The 18,369-nt window shown below is 36.6% G+C and overlaps 1 protein-coding gene across 20 annotated transcripts in view; it reads left to right on the top strand.

Annotated features, from left to right (window-relative positions):
* Positions 1 to 15,973, top strand: part of LOC144978539 (ras and EF-hand domain-containing protein-like) — a 119,124-nt gene extending 103,151 nt beyond the window's left edge. For 12 of the 20 annotated variants that reach the window (XM_078924749.1, XM_078924745.1, XM_078924748.1 and 9 more), the window contains 11 exons: positions 1,124 to 1,209; positions 1,835 to 1,950; positions 7,962 to 8,107; positions 10,218 to 10,354; positions 11,095 to 11,182; positions 11,559 to 11,703; positions 12,258 to 12,339; positions 13,630 to 13,744; positions 14,055 to 14,174; positions 14,582 to 14,658; positions 15,111 to 15,973. In XM_078924749.1, coding sequence (XP_078780875.1) covers positions 1,124 to 1,209; positions 1,835 to 1,950; positions 7,962 to 8,107; positions 10,218 to 10,354; positions 11,095 to 11,182; positions 11,559 to 11,703; positions 12,258 to 12,339; positions 13,630 to 13,744; positions 14,055 to 14,174; positions 14,582 to 14,658; positions 15,111 to 15,204 — 1,206 coding nt within the window. In that variant the 3' untranslated portion in view covers positions 15,205 to 15,973. Of the gene's footprint in view, positions 1 to 1,123; positions 1,210 to 1,834; positions 1,984 to 7,961; positions 8,108 to 10,217; positions 10,355 to 11,094; positions 11,183 to 11,558; positions 11,704 to 12,257; positions 12,340 to 13,629; positions 13,745 to 14,054; positions 14,175 to 14,581; positions 14,659 to 15,110 lie in introns of all 20 variants that reach the window. The other 8 variants (XM_078924742.1, XM_078924744.1, XM_078924743.1 and 5 more) reach the window with 1 other exon arrangement.
* The last annotated feature ends 2,396 nt before the right edge of the window (positions 15,974 to 18,369 follow it).

The following is an 18,369-nucleotide window of genomic DNA, read 5'->3' as shown; positions in this document are numbered from 1 at the left end:
TATAATTTGTGATTCTAAATAATTGTTTTCAACCCAAGAAACAATTACTGAATTATATATACGTGTGTGTGTGTGTGTGTGTGTGTGTGTGTCTGGTGGGGGGGGGGGAGGGAGGGGTTAATAGTTCAGCCAATAGGATCATTGTTTCCTTGAGCACTAGAACATACGACAGCTCACTAGACGGGGCACTTACCGAAAAATATAACGTCAAAATACAAGTCCCCGTGTCAGGCTATGGATCCTCATAGCCCAGATGGTTGGGTACTCACTTCACACACAAAATGGTTGAGATCAGTCCCAGGTGAAATCGAGATTTTTCTCCCCCCCCCCTCCCCCTCCCCCTATTCCATCCAGCAGTGATTGGGTCAACTGGGTCTGTAAGACTAGCGTTCTATCCAAAGTGTAGCAGTCAACTGTTATTGTCCGGTTCCAAGGGCCTAATTGCTGTGAAAGACTTTTTAAAAAATTTTCCCACTAAGCATACGCAAAACACGTGACAGATTGATTTAAGGTTATTTTAGAAATAAATCCTTTTCATTATTTATGTATTTATAAGATATGCGCTCGGCGCATAGTTGAGTCATTGGAGAAGACTTTTTACTCCACATTCTGTCACCGTACTCAGGTGTAAAATGAGTACCTGGCCGTTAACAGTGTTGTCTCTGTCAGAAAAGAATAGTAATACCGCCTAACAGGCGCCATGTCTCGTTCTACATGTTACGTGTTGCTGTTTTCCAGGGACCCTTTGTATAGCACGTTTAGTGGATACTGTGGTCTATAAAAGATCAAGTTTATTTATTTATTTATTTATTTATTGAATTATTAGTCCATTCAACAGCGTGGTTCAGCGGTACGGTCTTTGCTTTGTACCCGAAAAGTACCAAGTTCGATCACCCGCTGCTGCGCTGTGTGGCCTTGAGCAAGTCACCTCGCCCTCGCTCAATTTGCGGCACTGCACTGCGGCTGACGCCTGGGTTATTCCAGTCTTCCCTTGGAATAGACCCCAAAGAGAAATTTCCCCTAGGGGATGAATAATGGGAATTATTTTTATATTATTTTTTTTTAATTTATCATTCATTGTATTCCTCCATGTACTTATTTGTCATTTTTCAACCTTTCCTAGTCTGGTGCCAGTGCTAGAAGCGCGTCCCCCTTGCCTCCTCGTAAAGGATCCGTCATGAGTGACTACGTGGACGCCATGTCACCAGGGTATGGATTGGTTTTTAAAAAATTCTATCTCATAAGACTAGTATGTACCATATTTCTTAATTGATAGAAATGCTCTTGTTGTTGTTGTTAGAGATGTTGTTGTCGTTGTCGTCGTCATCGTCATCATCATCATTATCATTATCATCATCATTTTCATCATCATCATCATCATTATTATTATTATTATTATTATTATTATTATTATTATTATTATTATTATTATTATTATTATTATTATTATTATTATTATTATTATTATTATTATTATTATTAATATTATCATCATCAACATCATCATCGTCATCATCATCATCATAATCATCGTCGTTGTCGTCATCGTCATCATTATCACGATTATTATTATTATCATCATCATCATCACCATCATCATCATCATCGTTACTATAATATAAACCATCTTCATTATCATATTTTTTAGATATAGTAAAACCATCAAACATAACTATATCCCTACTATTACTATATTTACTATGTACTATGTTTTACTAGATCTAGATTCATCAATCGTATAGTATTTTCATTCTTTGTTTTTTAATTTCATTTTATCTCCACCCCCACCCCCTCCCACACACACACAAAAAATCACCCACCGTCTCCCTGTCAGCAATCGCCCCTTACTACAGCCATCCTTCCAAGACGAGGTCGGCATGATTCCACAGTTCATGGCCATGAGTCATCGGTTCGAGAGTTGTGAGGAGGACAGCGTGGCAGAGGAGCTAGGTGATGATCATCCCCATGTTTTGGTCTCTCCCGGTATTAACCCTCTCCTCTCTCTCACCTTCCTCCATCCCCCACCCCTCCCTCTCCTCACCCTTTCTTTTCATCTATGATAATGATGATGATGATGATGATGATGGTATGTGACCTGCTAACCTAAGCTTGAACTTTGCCGTGATGACGCAAATGATGAAAAGTGAATTAAAAGTTAAAATTATAATCAAAACTGTGGGGTTTCAGTTTTAACCGACTTAACCGCCTCCTTACCACCTGCAGCAAAATCGTCATATTTGTTACGACACAATATACATTTTTCTTATTCAGATGTATATTGTACATCACAAAGTTTGAATAACGATCTTTGTTTAATCAATAAGAATATATCGTTGTTTTGCAGAGAGCTTGTAAGAGTTTTTAAAAATCAATTCTTCTGCTAGGTAAGCCTGTCATTTTGGGAAAATACTGAAAGTGATCGGTAAGGAAAGAGTTAAGGAAGCTGTTTTCACTATCCTCAAATTAAACAAGTTTTGTAGTTTGTGGTGTGACACTCGGTTTGTTGTAGTCTTGAAGTGTGACACTCGGTTTGTTGTAGTCCTGTAGTGTGACACTCGGTTTGTTGTAGTTTTATGGTGTGACACTCGGTTTGTTGTAGTTTTATGGTGTGACACTCCGTTTGTTGTAGTCCTGTGGTGTGACACTCGGTTTGTTGTAGTTTTATGGTGTGACACTCGGTTTGTTGTAGTCTTGAAGTGTGACACTCGGTTTGTTGTAGTCCTGTAGTGTGACACTCGGTTTGTTGTAGTTTTATGGTGTGACACTCGGTTTGTTGTAGTCTTGTAGTGTGACACTCGGTTTGTTGTAGTCCTTTGGTGTGACACTCGGTTTGTTGTAGTCCTGGGTTGTGACACTCGGTTTGTTGTAGTTTTGTAGTCTGACACTCTGTTTCTTGTAGTCCTTTGGTGTGACACTCGGTTTGTTGTAGTTTTATGGTGTGACACTCGGTTTGTTGTAGTCTTGTGGTGTGACACTAAGTTTGCTGTAGTCTTGTGGTGTGACACTCGGTTTGTTGTAGTCTTGTCGTGTGACACTCGGTTTGTTGTAGTCTTGTCGTGTGACACTCGGTTTGTTGTAGTCATGTGGTGTGACACTCGGTTTGTTGTAATTTTGTGGTGTGACACTCGGTTTGTTGTAGTCTTGTCGTGTGACACTCGGTTTGTTGTAGTTTTGTGGTGTGACACTCGGTTTGTTGTAGTCTTGTCGTGTGACACTCGGTTTGTTGTAGTCTTGAAGTGTGACACTCGGTTTGTTGCAGTCTTGTCGTGTGACACTCGGTTTGTTGTAGTCTTGTCGTGTGACACTCGGTTTGTTGTAGTCTTGTCGTGTGACACTCGGTTTGTTGTAGTCTTGTCGTGTGACACTCGGTTTGTTGTAGTCTTGTCGTGTGACACTCGGTTTGTTGTAGTCTTGAAGTGTGACACTCGGTTTGTTGTAGTCTTGAAGTGTGACACTCGGTTTGTTGTAGTCCTGTAGTGTGACACTCGGTTTGTTGTAGTTTTATGGTGTGACACTCGGTTTGTTGTAGTCTTGTAGTGTGACACTCGGTTTGTTGTAGTCCTTTGGTGTGACACTCAGTTTGTTGTAGTCCTGGGTTGTGACACTCGGTTTGTTGTAGTTTTGTAGTCTGACACTCGGTTTCTTGTAGTCCTTTGGTGTGACACTCGGTTTGTTGTAGTTTTATGGTGTGACACTCGGTTTGCTGTAGTCTTGTGGTGTGACACTCGGTTTGTTGTAGTCTTGTCGTGTGACACTCGGTTTGTTGTAGTCTTGTCGTGTGACACTCGGTTTGTTGTAGTCATGTGGTGTGACACTCGGTTTGTTGTAGTTTTGTGGTGTGACACTCGGTTTGTTGTAGTCTTGTCGTGTGACACTCGGTTTGTTGTAGTTTTGTGGTGTGACAATCGGTTTGGTGTAGTCTTGTCGTGTGACACTCGGTTTGTTGTAGTCTTGAAGTGTGACACTCGGTTTGTTGCAGTCTTGTCGTGTGACACTCGGTTTGTTGTAGTCTTGTCGTGTGACACTCGGTTTGTTGTAGTCTTGTCGTGTGACACTCGGTTTGTTGTAGTCTTGTCGTGTGACACTCGGTTTGTTGTAGTCTTGAAGTGTGACACTCGGTTTGTTGCAGTCTTGAAGTGTGACACTCGGTTTGTTGTAGTCTTGAAGTGTGACACTCGGTTTGTTGTAGTCTTGAAGTGTGACACTCGGTTTGTTGTAGTCTTGAAGTGTGACACTCGGTTTGTTGTAGTCTTGTGGTGTGACACTCGGTTTGTTGTAGTCCTTTGGTGTGACACTCGGTTTGTTGTAGTCTTGTATGTAGTCTGACACTCGGTTTGTTGTAGTCCTGTGGTGTGACACTAGGTTTGCTGTAGTCTTGTGGTGTAACACTCGGTTTGTGAAGTGCAAGATTTGGTAATTTTTGCCAAGTGAGATTTCTGGCCAAAATTTAAATATGTGCTTTTTCAGAGGACGGCAGAGTTGTGCTGTTGGCTAATTATTCCTTGTAAAAAGCGTTAAGCATTTTCACTGGATTTTGTGCTATATGAAAGGTCGTGAATTGTTTCAAATAGATATAAACGTTAACCACAATTTACATGTTTGAATTTGATTTAGATGCTGGAAAATATTTTTTTTTTAATTCAAAAAATTAAGCTTTATATAGCGCAATATCCACTAAATGTGCTCAAAGCGCTTTACAAGGGGTCCCTGGCCAACAACAACATTTAACATGTAGGATGGGACATGACGCCTGTCAGGCGATATTACAATTTTTCGGACAAAGACAACGCTGTTAACGGCTAGGTACTCATTTTACACCTGAGTACGGTGAGAGAATGTGAGTAAAGAGCCTTTTCCAAGGACTCAACTTTGCGCCGAGCGCGTCTCAAACTCAGGACTTTCCGATCCGAAAGCGAGTGTCATACCACTAGACTACATAGCCAAATAATCATGTAACATAGCAGCCAAATAGAAGGTCATTTAATGACTTGTGTTGATACTCTTTTTTTTTTGTCTTGTTTTCTTTTTCTTTTTTTCAATCAGTCTATCCCTAACCAAACCTCTTTATTTCAAGTTTGAAAATTATCCTAAATTATGTTTTCATAATGAATGATATGAATAAACAAAAAAGCAACATATTATTATAGAAGCTCCGAATATACTTTAAACCAAACATTATTTTAAGAAATAATTTGAAACTTTTTTTTTGAAACAGAGATCCCGTTGGTTGTGAGACAAACGTTATGTTAAAGGAGGAATTAATAAATAAATCTTCAGTTAAATTAGCTATCTACAGGGTGTCCGTAAAGTCTGGACACAGTAAAGTTAAATATTTTTTCAAAATAGTATTCAAAATTATTATTATTATTTTGCATCGAGTTCATGCAAATTTTGTGAAACGCATTGACATTTGCATTGCAAATGATGGCGCTCATATTGAAGATATTATTTGAATAAAACTTAATTTTAATTATATACCAAAAATATTCAACTATCCTATATGTACAGACTTTATGATGAATGCTGCTGTTGCAAATGGATAGAAAACTGCTGGCAAACTGCCATGCGACGCATTCTCTATCTTTATCTTTGATGTTCTTTTCTATAAAATGTCCTTTTTTATTTAAAACACTGCATGCAAATTTGATCTAACTTTCCATTTAACCCAAGTTTGTTTTTCTTTTTGTTTGTTTGTTTGTTTTACTGTTTGTTTTTCCCTAAAATTTATTAATTTCTTATTTTTTCAGAGCCATGGCATGTAACGAATCCTGATCTTCTTTCAAATTGCGAAGACATATTATAATAAATTATTTAAATGTTATTCCCATGTTCTTTATCAATTGGGTGTGGTGGTGGGGGGGGGGGTCAATAACAGAAAAAATAACAATAAGAGAAAAAACAAAGCAATGACATTAATTTGTGAGGAGAGAAAATACTTAGGGGTTGAGGAGGAGAGAAAGCGGCTATGACAAAGCCCTGTTTAAATAAAATGATATTTTCTTAGCCATGTATAAAGATATATTGCACGAGCATTTCGTGTCTTGGAAGGATGAAAACATATTGTTTTTAAAGATATGAAACCTGTTGCCCTGGAAACGGCGCCATTTTGGAAAAAAAACCCTCAATATTTGAAAAAAACCTAAAGGCTTTTTTGTTTGATTTGTTTGTTTGTTAATGGATCAATTTACTGCAAATAATGTTTATTGGTCAATTTACTTTAAATATTGTATGTAAATAGAAAAATGATTTGTAACAGAGGACGGGTTTTTAGAGAGAATTTTGTCTCTTAAGTATTTCATAATTTAGACTCGAACAATGTTAAGTAATGACCGACGTGCACTCATTTGCACGTCAGATAACCCAATTCCTTATGGGCTCATTGTTGTAATGGAAATCTTTTTTTTTTTTTAATGACGCAAAATATTGTCCATTACAGCAATGTTTAACCAGGCCCATAATTCCGTTCGGATGTCAGACCTGCATGTCGGTAATGACCCATAACTGAAAAAATATACATTTTTTCAGAAGTTTGGCTCCTGCAAGATCTGTGTAATTATATTAGCAACAATCTCCAACAATCTCTAGTCGATAGAATAAAAACTGTAAGAGGAAACTGCCAAATTAGTAGTTTTTAGAAAACCTCATTTCAAAGTTTATTATTTTGACTGTGCTACCCACTATGATAAATATCAGATATAACAACACTATTAGAGTCAAAATAGTTAGTTGTAGAGAACAGAGAAGAACATTCCTTTTGATTGAGATCGACGTGCACTTATTTGCTGCTGGTCAGGATGTCTTAATTTGTAGAAGGAAATCGTATTGTCAATACTACAGGGAAAACGCTTACTGTGTGGCTAGGAATGTGTCCCAGATATGTTTTCAATATCCAAATATGTATCGGATTTCATATTATAATATTATTCTGAGTGGGCCTGATAGTTCAAAGGTTAAAGCGATTCGCTGGGCTGACGGCGTAAGCTAAAAATACCTCTATCTCGTTGATTTGAGGTAGACTGGATTTATATGGGCTCATTGTTGTAATGAATATCTCAACAAAAAAATGACGCAAAATATTGTCCATTAAAACAATGTTATACTAGGCCTATGAATGGGATCGGATGTCAGACCTGCATATATGTACACGTCGACTGAGATACAATACTTTATGTTTAAATTACGTTTATTGAGTATTTGCTTTACTTAAAATGAAAATATTGGTAAAACGTTCGGTCCATTTAAAATCTAAAATTACGTAAATTTGGGGGCCTAACAAGAGTAGAAATGAAACTTTTCTCCTATTTCTAAGAAGATTAATTATGATCACAGTCCATTAAACTATACTACCAAAACCTCATCTTTTTTAAAGCTTACTCGCAAATTGTCATTTTTTAAAGTCTCACTTCCATACCCAACCCCCTTCCCCCCGCCCACCATTTAATGATTTTGAAATATGTACCTACATAATATTTTGATAGTTTTTGAATGAATTCCAAAAATTGAGCGTGTTTAAAAGTGGAGTCCTTTTCTGTGAGCGTGCTCATAAAACTTGAACTTGAGCTTTTATATAGCGCAATATCTACTAAACTTACTCAAAGCGCTTTACTAAAGGGCCCCCCTGAACAACAGCAACCATAATATGTAGAACGAGACAATACAATTTTTTTCATGCAGAGACAACGCTGTTAACGGCCAGGTACTCATTTTGCACCTGAGTACGGTAAGAGAATGTGAGTAAAGAGCTCTTGCGCCGAGCAAGCTCATATAGCTGCAAGGGGTAAATTCTGTTTCACTCAGGGCGCTTTTTTTGTTGTTGTTGTTGTTGTTGTTGTTGTTGTTGTTTTATTTTGATTGTTCGTTTGTTTTCCAAATATATTCTTCATTCAGCCGCAAGAATCTAATGCATCTGAATCTACAATAAATAACGAATCTTTTTTGGTTTGGGTTTCTCTGCATTACAGACAGTGGCCATTCCACTCTCAGAGATGTCAATGAGTTAAATGACGACACAGAATGCGACAGTGCCAGTATACGTAGCGATCTGAGACGGGGAAGAAAGCACAGACGAGTCAAAGCCAACCTTAGAGTGCCATTGGAGGAAGAGGATGTAAGTATTACTATTACATAAAAAAAATAAATAAAAAAATTGAGCTTTTATATAGCGCAATATCCACTAAATGTGCTCAAAGCGCTTTACAAGGGGTCCCTGGCCAACAGCAATATTTAACATTTAGGACGGGACATGACGCCTGTTAGGAGATGTTATAATTTTTTCGGACAGAGACAACGCTGTTAACGACCAGGTACTCATTTTACACCTGAGTACGGTGAGAGAATGTGAGTAAAGAGCCTTCTCCAAGGACTCAAATATGCGCCGAGCGAGGCTCGAACCCAGGACCTTCCGATCCGAAAGCGAGTGTCATACCACAAGACCACATAGCTGCACATCATTATGGTGTTCTTGAACTCCGACGTTTGGAATAGTGAACGATTCCAATTATTATTTATATGCACATAAGTGTTGGTACCAGTAATAGACAGTACAATGAGTTTGGAATATTGTATAAATCAAAACAACAAACCATCGTTGTGGATAAGAAGATCATATTATTGTTATTGTTATTATTATTATTATTATTATTATTATTATTATTATTATTATTATTATTATTATTATTATTATTATTATTATTATTTATTTTTAATTTTTTTATTTTTTAAATTATTATTTTATTATTATTATTATTATTATTATTATTATTATTATTATTATTATTGTTGTTGTTGTTGTTGTTGTTGTTGTTGTTGTTGTTGTTGTTGTTGTTGTTGTTATCACTCATAGAGAACCCGCATGTCTTTTTACTGAAGTTCAACGCTCAGATAATGGTTAGTGGATGTGCTCGTGTAAAAGTTCAGTAAATTATTGCCTCCTGAATAGGATTCAATAGTCTGATGTCACGTCCGCCCAGCAACCAGCTGCTTGGCTCTAAACAAAGAAAATCGATACTTTTAATTATTCATGCTGGGTAGAACTTTTTTCACACGTCGTGTGATCAGAATGCATAAAAGTCAAAACATGATCAGATTTATAATGTTTTTTCTCCTCTGGATAGAGTTTTATGCTCGTCGGAGAAGTATTTCATAAGGGCGTCCGTCATTGTTCCGATAGTTTAGAACCAGTTACTAAGTTACTCTGCGTTATTACTAGGGAAGTGACGTCATGACTGTTGAATCCTATTACCCTGGATATATTATCATAGATGACTAATGGTATTATAATCACCACATAGATAGCCTACATGGTTAACTATGGTATGCTCATTCTGCATTATGAAATATCACGGTTATTTTATCAAAAGATGATTAAAATTACATCTACGACACAGCTTACATTACAACACACGGATGTGTTGACACAAGCTGTTACTACGGCACATCATCAAATCAAAATTTATTACTCATGATTGAACTACCTTGATTTGTGACCAAACCTAATTGTTACAAAGACCTATCCACACTAGACTGCTATCTCAGTGTTCTGGCTTATCATTCTATGATTATGGATTGTGTGATTTTGTGAGTGTTGTTCACCCATTCATCGAAGCCACCCAGAAAACCAGTGATCACATGACATGTAATTCTGATAAAAGTGTTCATTGTGTTAGATATAACTAAGGGACAGAATTTCTGACAAACGCATTTTCACCTAAAAATAATAAAACAGTTAAAATGAACCGCTGTCAATGTGTTACGGTGTTTTGATTTAGCTGGTCTTCTCGTCATTTCCACTGCAGAAATTCAATTCCATTTTAATTTAGAGTTCACCTATTGATGCTGTGCATTTATCTAAAATTCTCATTACATCCGCCAGCCGGATGACGCACAAAACTGCATATAGATAGAACGAAGTAGGCGTCACCCAGGTCTTTGTTATTTATTTATTAATTTTTTTTTTTTGCCATCCGCGTTTATGATAAATTCTCACTAAACAGTATTAACCAGACTATAAACGTTTAAGGTTACACATAGATTTGTGTGTTGGTCCTTTATATTTCCGGATTGCATGTTGTAAGCTTTTTAGCCAAGTGTATACTATTTATAGCACTGACACAATGTGATGATGTTCCCATCGTTTTCCCTGACTGCCATTTTTTTAAAAACCGTATTAAACAGCAGTGTGACGTAATCATCATCAAATGAATTCCTTTCACCTCCAGGAGTCACACGATGAGATGGAGTTAGAGAGTGATGGAGAAGAGATTACATCTCCTGAGATCGAAGTTTTCCGGAAGTCGAGCCCCAGTCATTATCGATCTCCGTCAGTAGGAAGCAGGGGGTCCAACCGCAGCAACAGGTAAATGGAGAGTTGTGTACCCTTTCGTGGCATTGTCAATTCTGTCGTCGTCATCATTTATTTATTTATTTATTTATTTACCATCACCACCACCACCACCACCACCACCATCACCATCATCATCACCATCATCACCATTATCATCATCATCATCATCATCATCATCATCATCATCATCATCATCATCATCATCATCAATATCACCATCACCACCGCCACCAAATTAAATCAATCACCAATACCATTACCTCACTCACCACAACTACCATCACCATCACCAACCACCACCATCATCATCATCATCATCATCATCATCATCATCATCATCATCATCATCATCATCATCATCATCATCAACAACAACAACAACAACAACAACAACAACAACAACAACAACAACAACATCATCATATTTTCAAGATCTCTAATATCCGTGATGATAATGATGATGAGGAGGAGGAAAAGAAGGAAAAGGAAGAAGAGGAGAAGAAAAAAGATTGTGAGGAAGAGGATGACCAGGAGTAATAGATTCTATGCAAAATTTTGATGAAAATCACAATCATGTTGACTAGACAAATGAAGAGAATATTTTATTTAGTATAAGTCGTTACAAAGTCAGAAATGGTGTGTGTGTGTGTGTGTGTGTGTGTGTGTGTGTGTGTGTGTGTGTGTGTGTAAGGGGTGGGGGGGGGGGGGGGTTCTTGAATAAGCTAAACGGATTCAAACCTTCATCCATTCAGATCTCTAACAAGGGAAGAATCATTACTCAGTTCAACGTCACGGTCCAGTCGAGGATCTAGAAGACAACTGCCAGCTGTACCCAAAACTGTGAGTCTTATTATTATTATTATTATTATTATTATTATTATTATTATTATTATTATTATTATTATTATTATTATTATTATTATTATTATTATTATTATTATTATTATTATTATTATTAATATTATTATTATTATTATTATTATTATATTATTATTATTATTATTATTATTATTATTATTATTATTATTATTATTATTATTATTATTATTATTATTATTATCATTATTATTATTATTATTATTATTATTATTATTATTATTATTATTATTATTATTATTATTATTATTATTATTATTATCGCAATCATCATTATTGCCATTATTATTATTATCCATCAGCTCCAAGCTCATTAATTCATCTGATTGCCATTCCCCAGATCACTCCCATCTCAGTGAGAGTCACCAAGGAGCCGGATCGCGTCTACAAAATTGTCCTGGCCGGCGATGCCGCAGTGGGGAAATCCAGTTTTATTGTTCGACTGTGCAAAGGGAAATTTGTACCAAATCTCAGTTCTACTCTCGGTGAGTGTTGCTATCAAATTGTCTAATATTATAGAATAGTTGTCTGGGGTGTTGCTGTAACTGGGTCTTTTAGATCTGGCGGAAAGTATTTTGCGATAAGGTGGCGAGCAATTGCTGTCATCTAGTTTACGCTATAGAAATTGGGATTAACTCTGGCTCCATGGGGCTAATGGCTCTTAAGGACTACATAGATATATGGAAATCATTGTTAAAATGAAAAAAAGAGACAATAATAATAATAAATAAATAAATTAATTAATTAATAAACAAACAAATAAACAAACCCACAAACATACATATAAATAAATAAATAAATATAATGATAGTAATAATAATAATAATAATAATAATAATAATAATAATAATAATAATAATAATAATAATAATAATAATAATAATAATAATGATGATGATGATGATGATGATAATAATGATAATAGTTAGCCTTTCCATATTTAAGAGGTTTAGACATTCCAGTTCTCTATGACTGACTATTCTTAAAACGACACTTCATCATCATAGTTTGACTCTCTTCACGGAATGGCCCATTTCAGGTGTGGATTTCCAGACCAAAATGTTGGATGTGGATGGGAACACAACGGCTTTACAATTATGGGACACGGCTGGTCAAGAAAGGTAAGTATATATACTATAGGTAGTAATGTAAATGTTCCTGTTCTAAACTCTAAGGAATAAATAACAATGTGAAATTGAATGTAAGCTTCAATTTGATAAACGTAAACAGATGATGTGGACGTTTCGGGTTTCACCTTTATCAACAAAACAGGATGAATGAAACAGTAGAGACGAGTGATAATGGCGTTGTTAAGGTGAATAAATTCTGAGCTATTGGGACCCCCATGAGATATTGGGACCCCCATAAGCTATTGGGACCCCCATGAGATATTGGGACCCCCATGAGATATTGGGACCCCCATAAGCTATTGGGACCCTCATGAGATATTGGGACCCCCATAAGCTATTGGGACCCCCCACCCCACTTTGGCACTACAACTGGATTTTCTTGACCATAATAAGCAATAATTTATGATCTTCTAACTTCTACTACTGAACACACCTAAGACATCCGTAAAATATATCCTTGTAATATCTAAATTTATTGTCTAGATCTAGATCTTTTCTCTTAATATGCCAACATATTTTTGACAAAGATATCGACTCAGTTGAGCGTGCACACTTAAAAAACACAGCTGCACCCAAAAACACATTCACAAACACACACAATCACACACACGTATTCAAATACACACAGATAAACATTTATACAAATACACTCACACACAAACACACAAACACATTCACAAACACAGAAACACATTCACACAAGCTCTCACGCACAAACACACACGCAATCACACACACACACACACACACACACAAAGGCACACACATACATACATAAACATAATATTATATACAATGTTTCACTACTTTAACATATGGCTCCTCTTTTGAAAATTACCTTTTGTTTCAAATGTGTTAATCAAGAGACACCAACTAAATTTAAATGTGTCTACACAGTTCTATGCCACACTCACTATTGCGTCTGTGAAAGTGAAAGCTGTTACACTACGTACTTTGTGCGACTATGTGGTCTTGTGGTATGACATTTGCTTTCGGGTCGGAAGGTCCTCGGTTCGAACCTCGCCTGGCGCATAGTTGAGTCCTTGGAAAAGGTTCTTTACTCACATTCTCTCACTGTACTCAGGTGTAAAATGAGTACCCGGCCGTTAACAGCGCCTTACATACGTCTTATCTTGTCCTACATGTTAAGTGTTGCTGCTGGCTAGGGGCCGCTTGTAAATCGTTTTGAGCACACTTTGTGGACATTGCCTTTATAAATACTGAAGTTGTTTTTTTTTAATGTGAGGTGATTTTATTCTATTCTAATATTGTCAATTTCAGGTTTCGCAGTGTTGCGCGAACTTATTTCCGTAGAGCAGATGGTGTGTTGCTGTTATACGATGTTACTTATGAAAGATCTTTCCTTAACATCAGAGACTGGGTGGATGCTATTGAGGTAGATATGCTTCTACTATTAATATTATTATAGCCGATAGCGTTATATTTTGCCTTATAATTCTTAGATATTTTAGAAAATGTCTTTCATGGTTCAGACATAAGACAAATTGCATAAAAAAGGCAATAATTTTGTTTATTTATTTCCCATAATTTAGTTAATTGTCTATGTTTTCTTCATTTTACTGTGATGTAGGCCGTAGGCAGGGTGATTGTCTTACGATGAGATGCAATTTGTATTTTAAAAAGTGTGTTTGTTGATTTTTATATTAATATCCCTCATAAGAAAACCTATACATCTATTCCTACAGGAAAACTCCGTTAAGAAGTTACCCATCATGCTAGTGGGCAATAAAACAGATGCACGTTTAGAATTAGAGCAGCAAGGCCGAAGAATTGTCAAGTATGAGGATGGATTGAGGCTGAGCAAAGTAAGTAATCATGGGAGAAAGTTGTGCTTTGAATAATCCAGGCTATCAGAGAGAGGGGAGAGAGAGAGAGAGAGAGAGAGAGAGAGAGAGAGAGAGAGAGACAAGAGAGAGATAGAGAGAGAGAGTGAGAGAGAGAGAGACAGACACACACACACACAGAGAGAGAGAGAGAAAGAGAGAGAGAGAGAGAGAGAGAGAGAGAGAGAGAGAGAGAGAGAGAGAGAGAGAGAGAGAGAGATAGAGAGAGAGAGACAGACAGACAGACAGAGAGAGAGAGAGAAAGACAGAGAGAGAAAGACAGAGAGAGAGAGAGAAAGAGAGAGAGAGAGAGAGAGAGAGAGAGAGAGAGAGAGAGATACAAATACCCCACACAAACTATTAGATTTCTTTACATCATTTTTCCCCAGGATATAAATGCTCATTTTATCGAGTCCAGCGCGAAGGATGGAAGTAACATTCATGAAGCCGTCATTGAGCTCACAAGGTAGGATTTACTGATTGGAAAAAAAAAAGGAAAGAAATAAAACCAGAAGTTAATTATACGAGTAGTACAGTCCTTGTCCTCAACTGCATCCTCCCCCTCCGGTTCCTCCTCCTCTTCCTCCACTTTCTTGTTTACCTCCTCCCCCTTCTCCTCCTCCTCATCATCACCATCACCATTCATATTCATTATCATCTTCATCATCTTCATCTTCATCATCATCATCATCATCATCATCATCATCATCATCATCATCATCATCATCATCATCACCATTCATATTCATCATCATCTTCATCATCATCATCATCATCATCATCATCATCATCATCATCATCATCATCATCATCATCATCATCATCATCATCATCGTCATCATCATCGTCATCACCATTCATATTAATCATCATCATCATTATCATCATCGTCATCAATTTATTTTTTCTCCTTTGCAGAACTTTGAGAACAAACGAAGACTTGGAGGTCCAGACAGTCGGCTTAACACTGACTAACACCAAGGAGAAAAAGAGCACTTGTTGTGGAAAGTGATAAGCAATAGAAGTTAAATAGTACTACAGTATTATGTTATAGAAATTCATCGAGTTTGAGAAGCATGTTGACACCAGGATGTATCAAATCGCATTTCATCATCATTACTATGAGTCAAATCTTCGGAGATAAAAAAAAATTATAATATGATATGAAACAGAACAAAATTATTTATCAAAACTGATTGCTATGATTCATGTTATGTCACCATGTAAAGAATGGCTGATGGGGTGTTAGTATTACATTGAATGAAGCTTGCTGTGCCTTCTTTACTCGTAGGATAATAGGATTCAATAGTCTGATGTCACGTCCGCCCAGCAACGAGCAGCTTGGTTCTGAACAAAGAAGTTCGGTAATTTTATTCTTCATGCTGGCTAGAACTTTTTTACATGCCATGTGATCAGAATGCATAAAAGTCAAAAACATGATCAGATTTATAATGTTTTTCTCCTTTAGATACACTTTTATGCTCGTCGGAGGAGTATTTCATAAGGGCGTCCGCCATTGTTCCGATAGTTTAGAGCCAGTTACTAAGTTACTATGCGTCATTACGAGGGAAGTGACGTCATAACTGTTGAACCCTATTATAATTGACTCTTATATTGAAGAAGGTATCGTCAGCGACAATGCTATTTACACTTTACATCAGCACACAATAATTAACGTGATATTAAAAAAAAGAAAGGCTTTTAATGATTTCTTGTACACAGACAATGATTTGGACTCCCGAATGCTCCATTTAATGGTGTTCAATGAAGACCAACCAAAATTAATGAGAAAAAGACCCTGTCCCCGCCTTTGTACGAATGCGTGGGACAGCATACATTCCAATCTGCCTTTGTCCTGAGACGTGCGTTTTGACCCTGAATTAATAGTCAAAATGTGGCGCACCACCTCAAACTGGTATTATGTTATATGGGGAAGAACCGGTGTTGAGAAAAAAAAATACTCCTTCAGAGCCATTCAGCCCACGGAGCAGGAATTTATCTCGGTTTCTGTAGCGCGAAACAATTGTTTGCTATCCTTTGGATAGGACGCTAATCTATCGCAAAGTACTTTCTGCCAAATATAACACACTCAGCTACCTATTCACTGCTGGGTGGATAAGGGGGGGGGGGGGGGGTCCGAAAAAAATCTTGACTGCAACCAGGATCAAAGAATGACACAAAATATTTTCCATTACAACAATGTTAAACTAGGCCCATAAGTAGGTTCGGATGCCAGACCTTCATATATTTACACGTCGGGCTGATCGGATCTCAAGATATCTTAACTCTCTCCTTACCGACCATTTTCAGTATTTTCCGAAAATGGCAGGCTTCCCCAGCAGAAAATTTTTAAAACTCAAACAAGCTCTCTACCATACAAGTTTATGTTCTTATTAATTAAAGATCATTCTTCAATGTTTGTGATGTAAATCTGAATAAGAAAAAATTATGTTGAGTCATAACCAATGTGACGATTTTGCTGTTGGTGGTAGGGAGAGGGTTAAAGTGCCAGTAAACAATCATGTAAACTTGACCGTATAAAACATGTTTATATTTTGAAAAAAAACAAGCAATGAAATCGTGCCTTTGAAAGTAATGCTGAGGGGAGATAAACAGTTGTGGTCCAGACATTCGTTTTGTTGTTGTTGATTTCATAGACTTATAATTACTGCTCTCCTCTATTTACTACAACCGAAAATATTGTTGAATGCAGGTTGGAAAGTAAGCTGGTTTAGTATAATTCTAGACAAATATTATTTAGGCGTAATTTGGCGTCTTCCAATTTTACATCAAAACTTTATTATTTAAACGTAATGTGAATCTTTATGAGAATATACATTCTGGAGAAATTTTGTAAACGAGAATGAATTTCATGAATCGAATTTGAATTTGATTAATTTATACTAGAGAATTTGCATTGACATATTGTTTTAAGAAAAAAAAAAAGCAGAACATTACCTGTGATTTATTGGATTGGATGTTTGACTGTTTTAGTCAATGAAAATATGTGATGTATGTAAATCATTGTAAATAGTCCTATATACAACAAAGGCTTTTAACTCTCTTTATTGAAGCTTTATATTATCATAATCAACTTTATATTTATTCATTATATATCTATATATCTAATAACTTATTCATAACCTCATCAAATTATCTACGGCTGTGACTGTGGGGTAGAGTTTGACTACCAAGAATGACGGGTGACATTTTAACTCACTTAGGGTCAATTTCCATGCACCGTAAAATGACGTCTTGTTACAATCGTTGTCTGCTTTTCACAAAAAAAAACCCACATAATGCTTAATAAAAGAACAACATAACTGTTTCGTGCTCAAAACTATTCCTCAGCGAATAATAATTTTGCGTTCAACGTTTTACCTGTTTTATAAGTTTAAGGATTCAGACCTACCACGATTTATGTGTAACTGTTAAAGTCACATGGGCGTTAATTCCATTTGTCCAAATTACACTCGAAAGAGTACTGGTTTTCATTAATTCTGGAGACTAGTACTCTGTAAGTAAGTGGTTTCCTTCTTTAGGTTGTTGTGTGGTGCTTTTTGTTCTCCCATTGTGGGCAGGGACGCACTTGTTGTGCCTTCTATCCCCCTATGTCTGTTTTCAAACTTGCTTTCTGTCTTTGTCATGGAATTGGATTACTTGGTTTTCTCTGGACCCTCGCTGGAATCCTTGGTGAGGAGGGAAACAGTCAAATGTATTCATTTACAATTTTTAGAGATTAAAGAGGATTGTTTCTTGACATATTTTTATAAAGTGGACGTTTGCAGGAAAAAAAGTCTTATTTGTGTAACTTTTATTGACTCAGTTGCATGTGTTTGGAAATCAAACCCTACCTTGGACATTAGTTCCTCTCATGTCTTTGACACATTGGGCCGTCCTCCCATTCGCCATTCCTCTCTGTCCTCTCTGCTGCCGTGTATGTAAAGCAAACAACGGCCGCAATTTGATGACGTTTTACGGTCCGTGGAAATCACCCTTACTATTTAGGCTTATATTGATACAAAGTAAATATTCTGTGATTAGGGAATGTGTAGGTTGGAAAATTAATTTTCTAATGAGATGAATGTTGAATAATGATCCTGCTCCTTTTCATTTCAAAATGGCTGCGGGCAGCCTGTTGACCCTATTACATTCCATATAACTTTTTAGTGTGTTG

The sequence above is a fragment of the Berghia stephanieae genome, chromosome 8 (assembly GCF_034508935.2).
Source record: "Berghia stephanieae isolate SIO BIC M18660-M18661 chromosome 8, UCSD_Bste_1.3, whole genome shotgun sequence".
NCBI lineage: Eukaryota > Metazoa > Mollusca > Gastropoda > Nudibranchia > Aeolidiidae > Berghia > Berghia stephanieae.
This window is presented reverse-complemented; position numbering and strand designations above follow the sequence as displayed.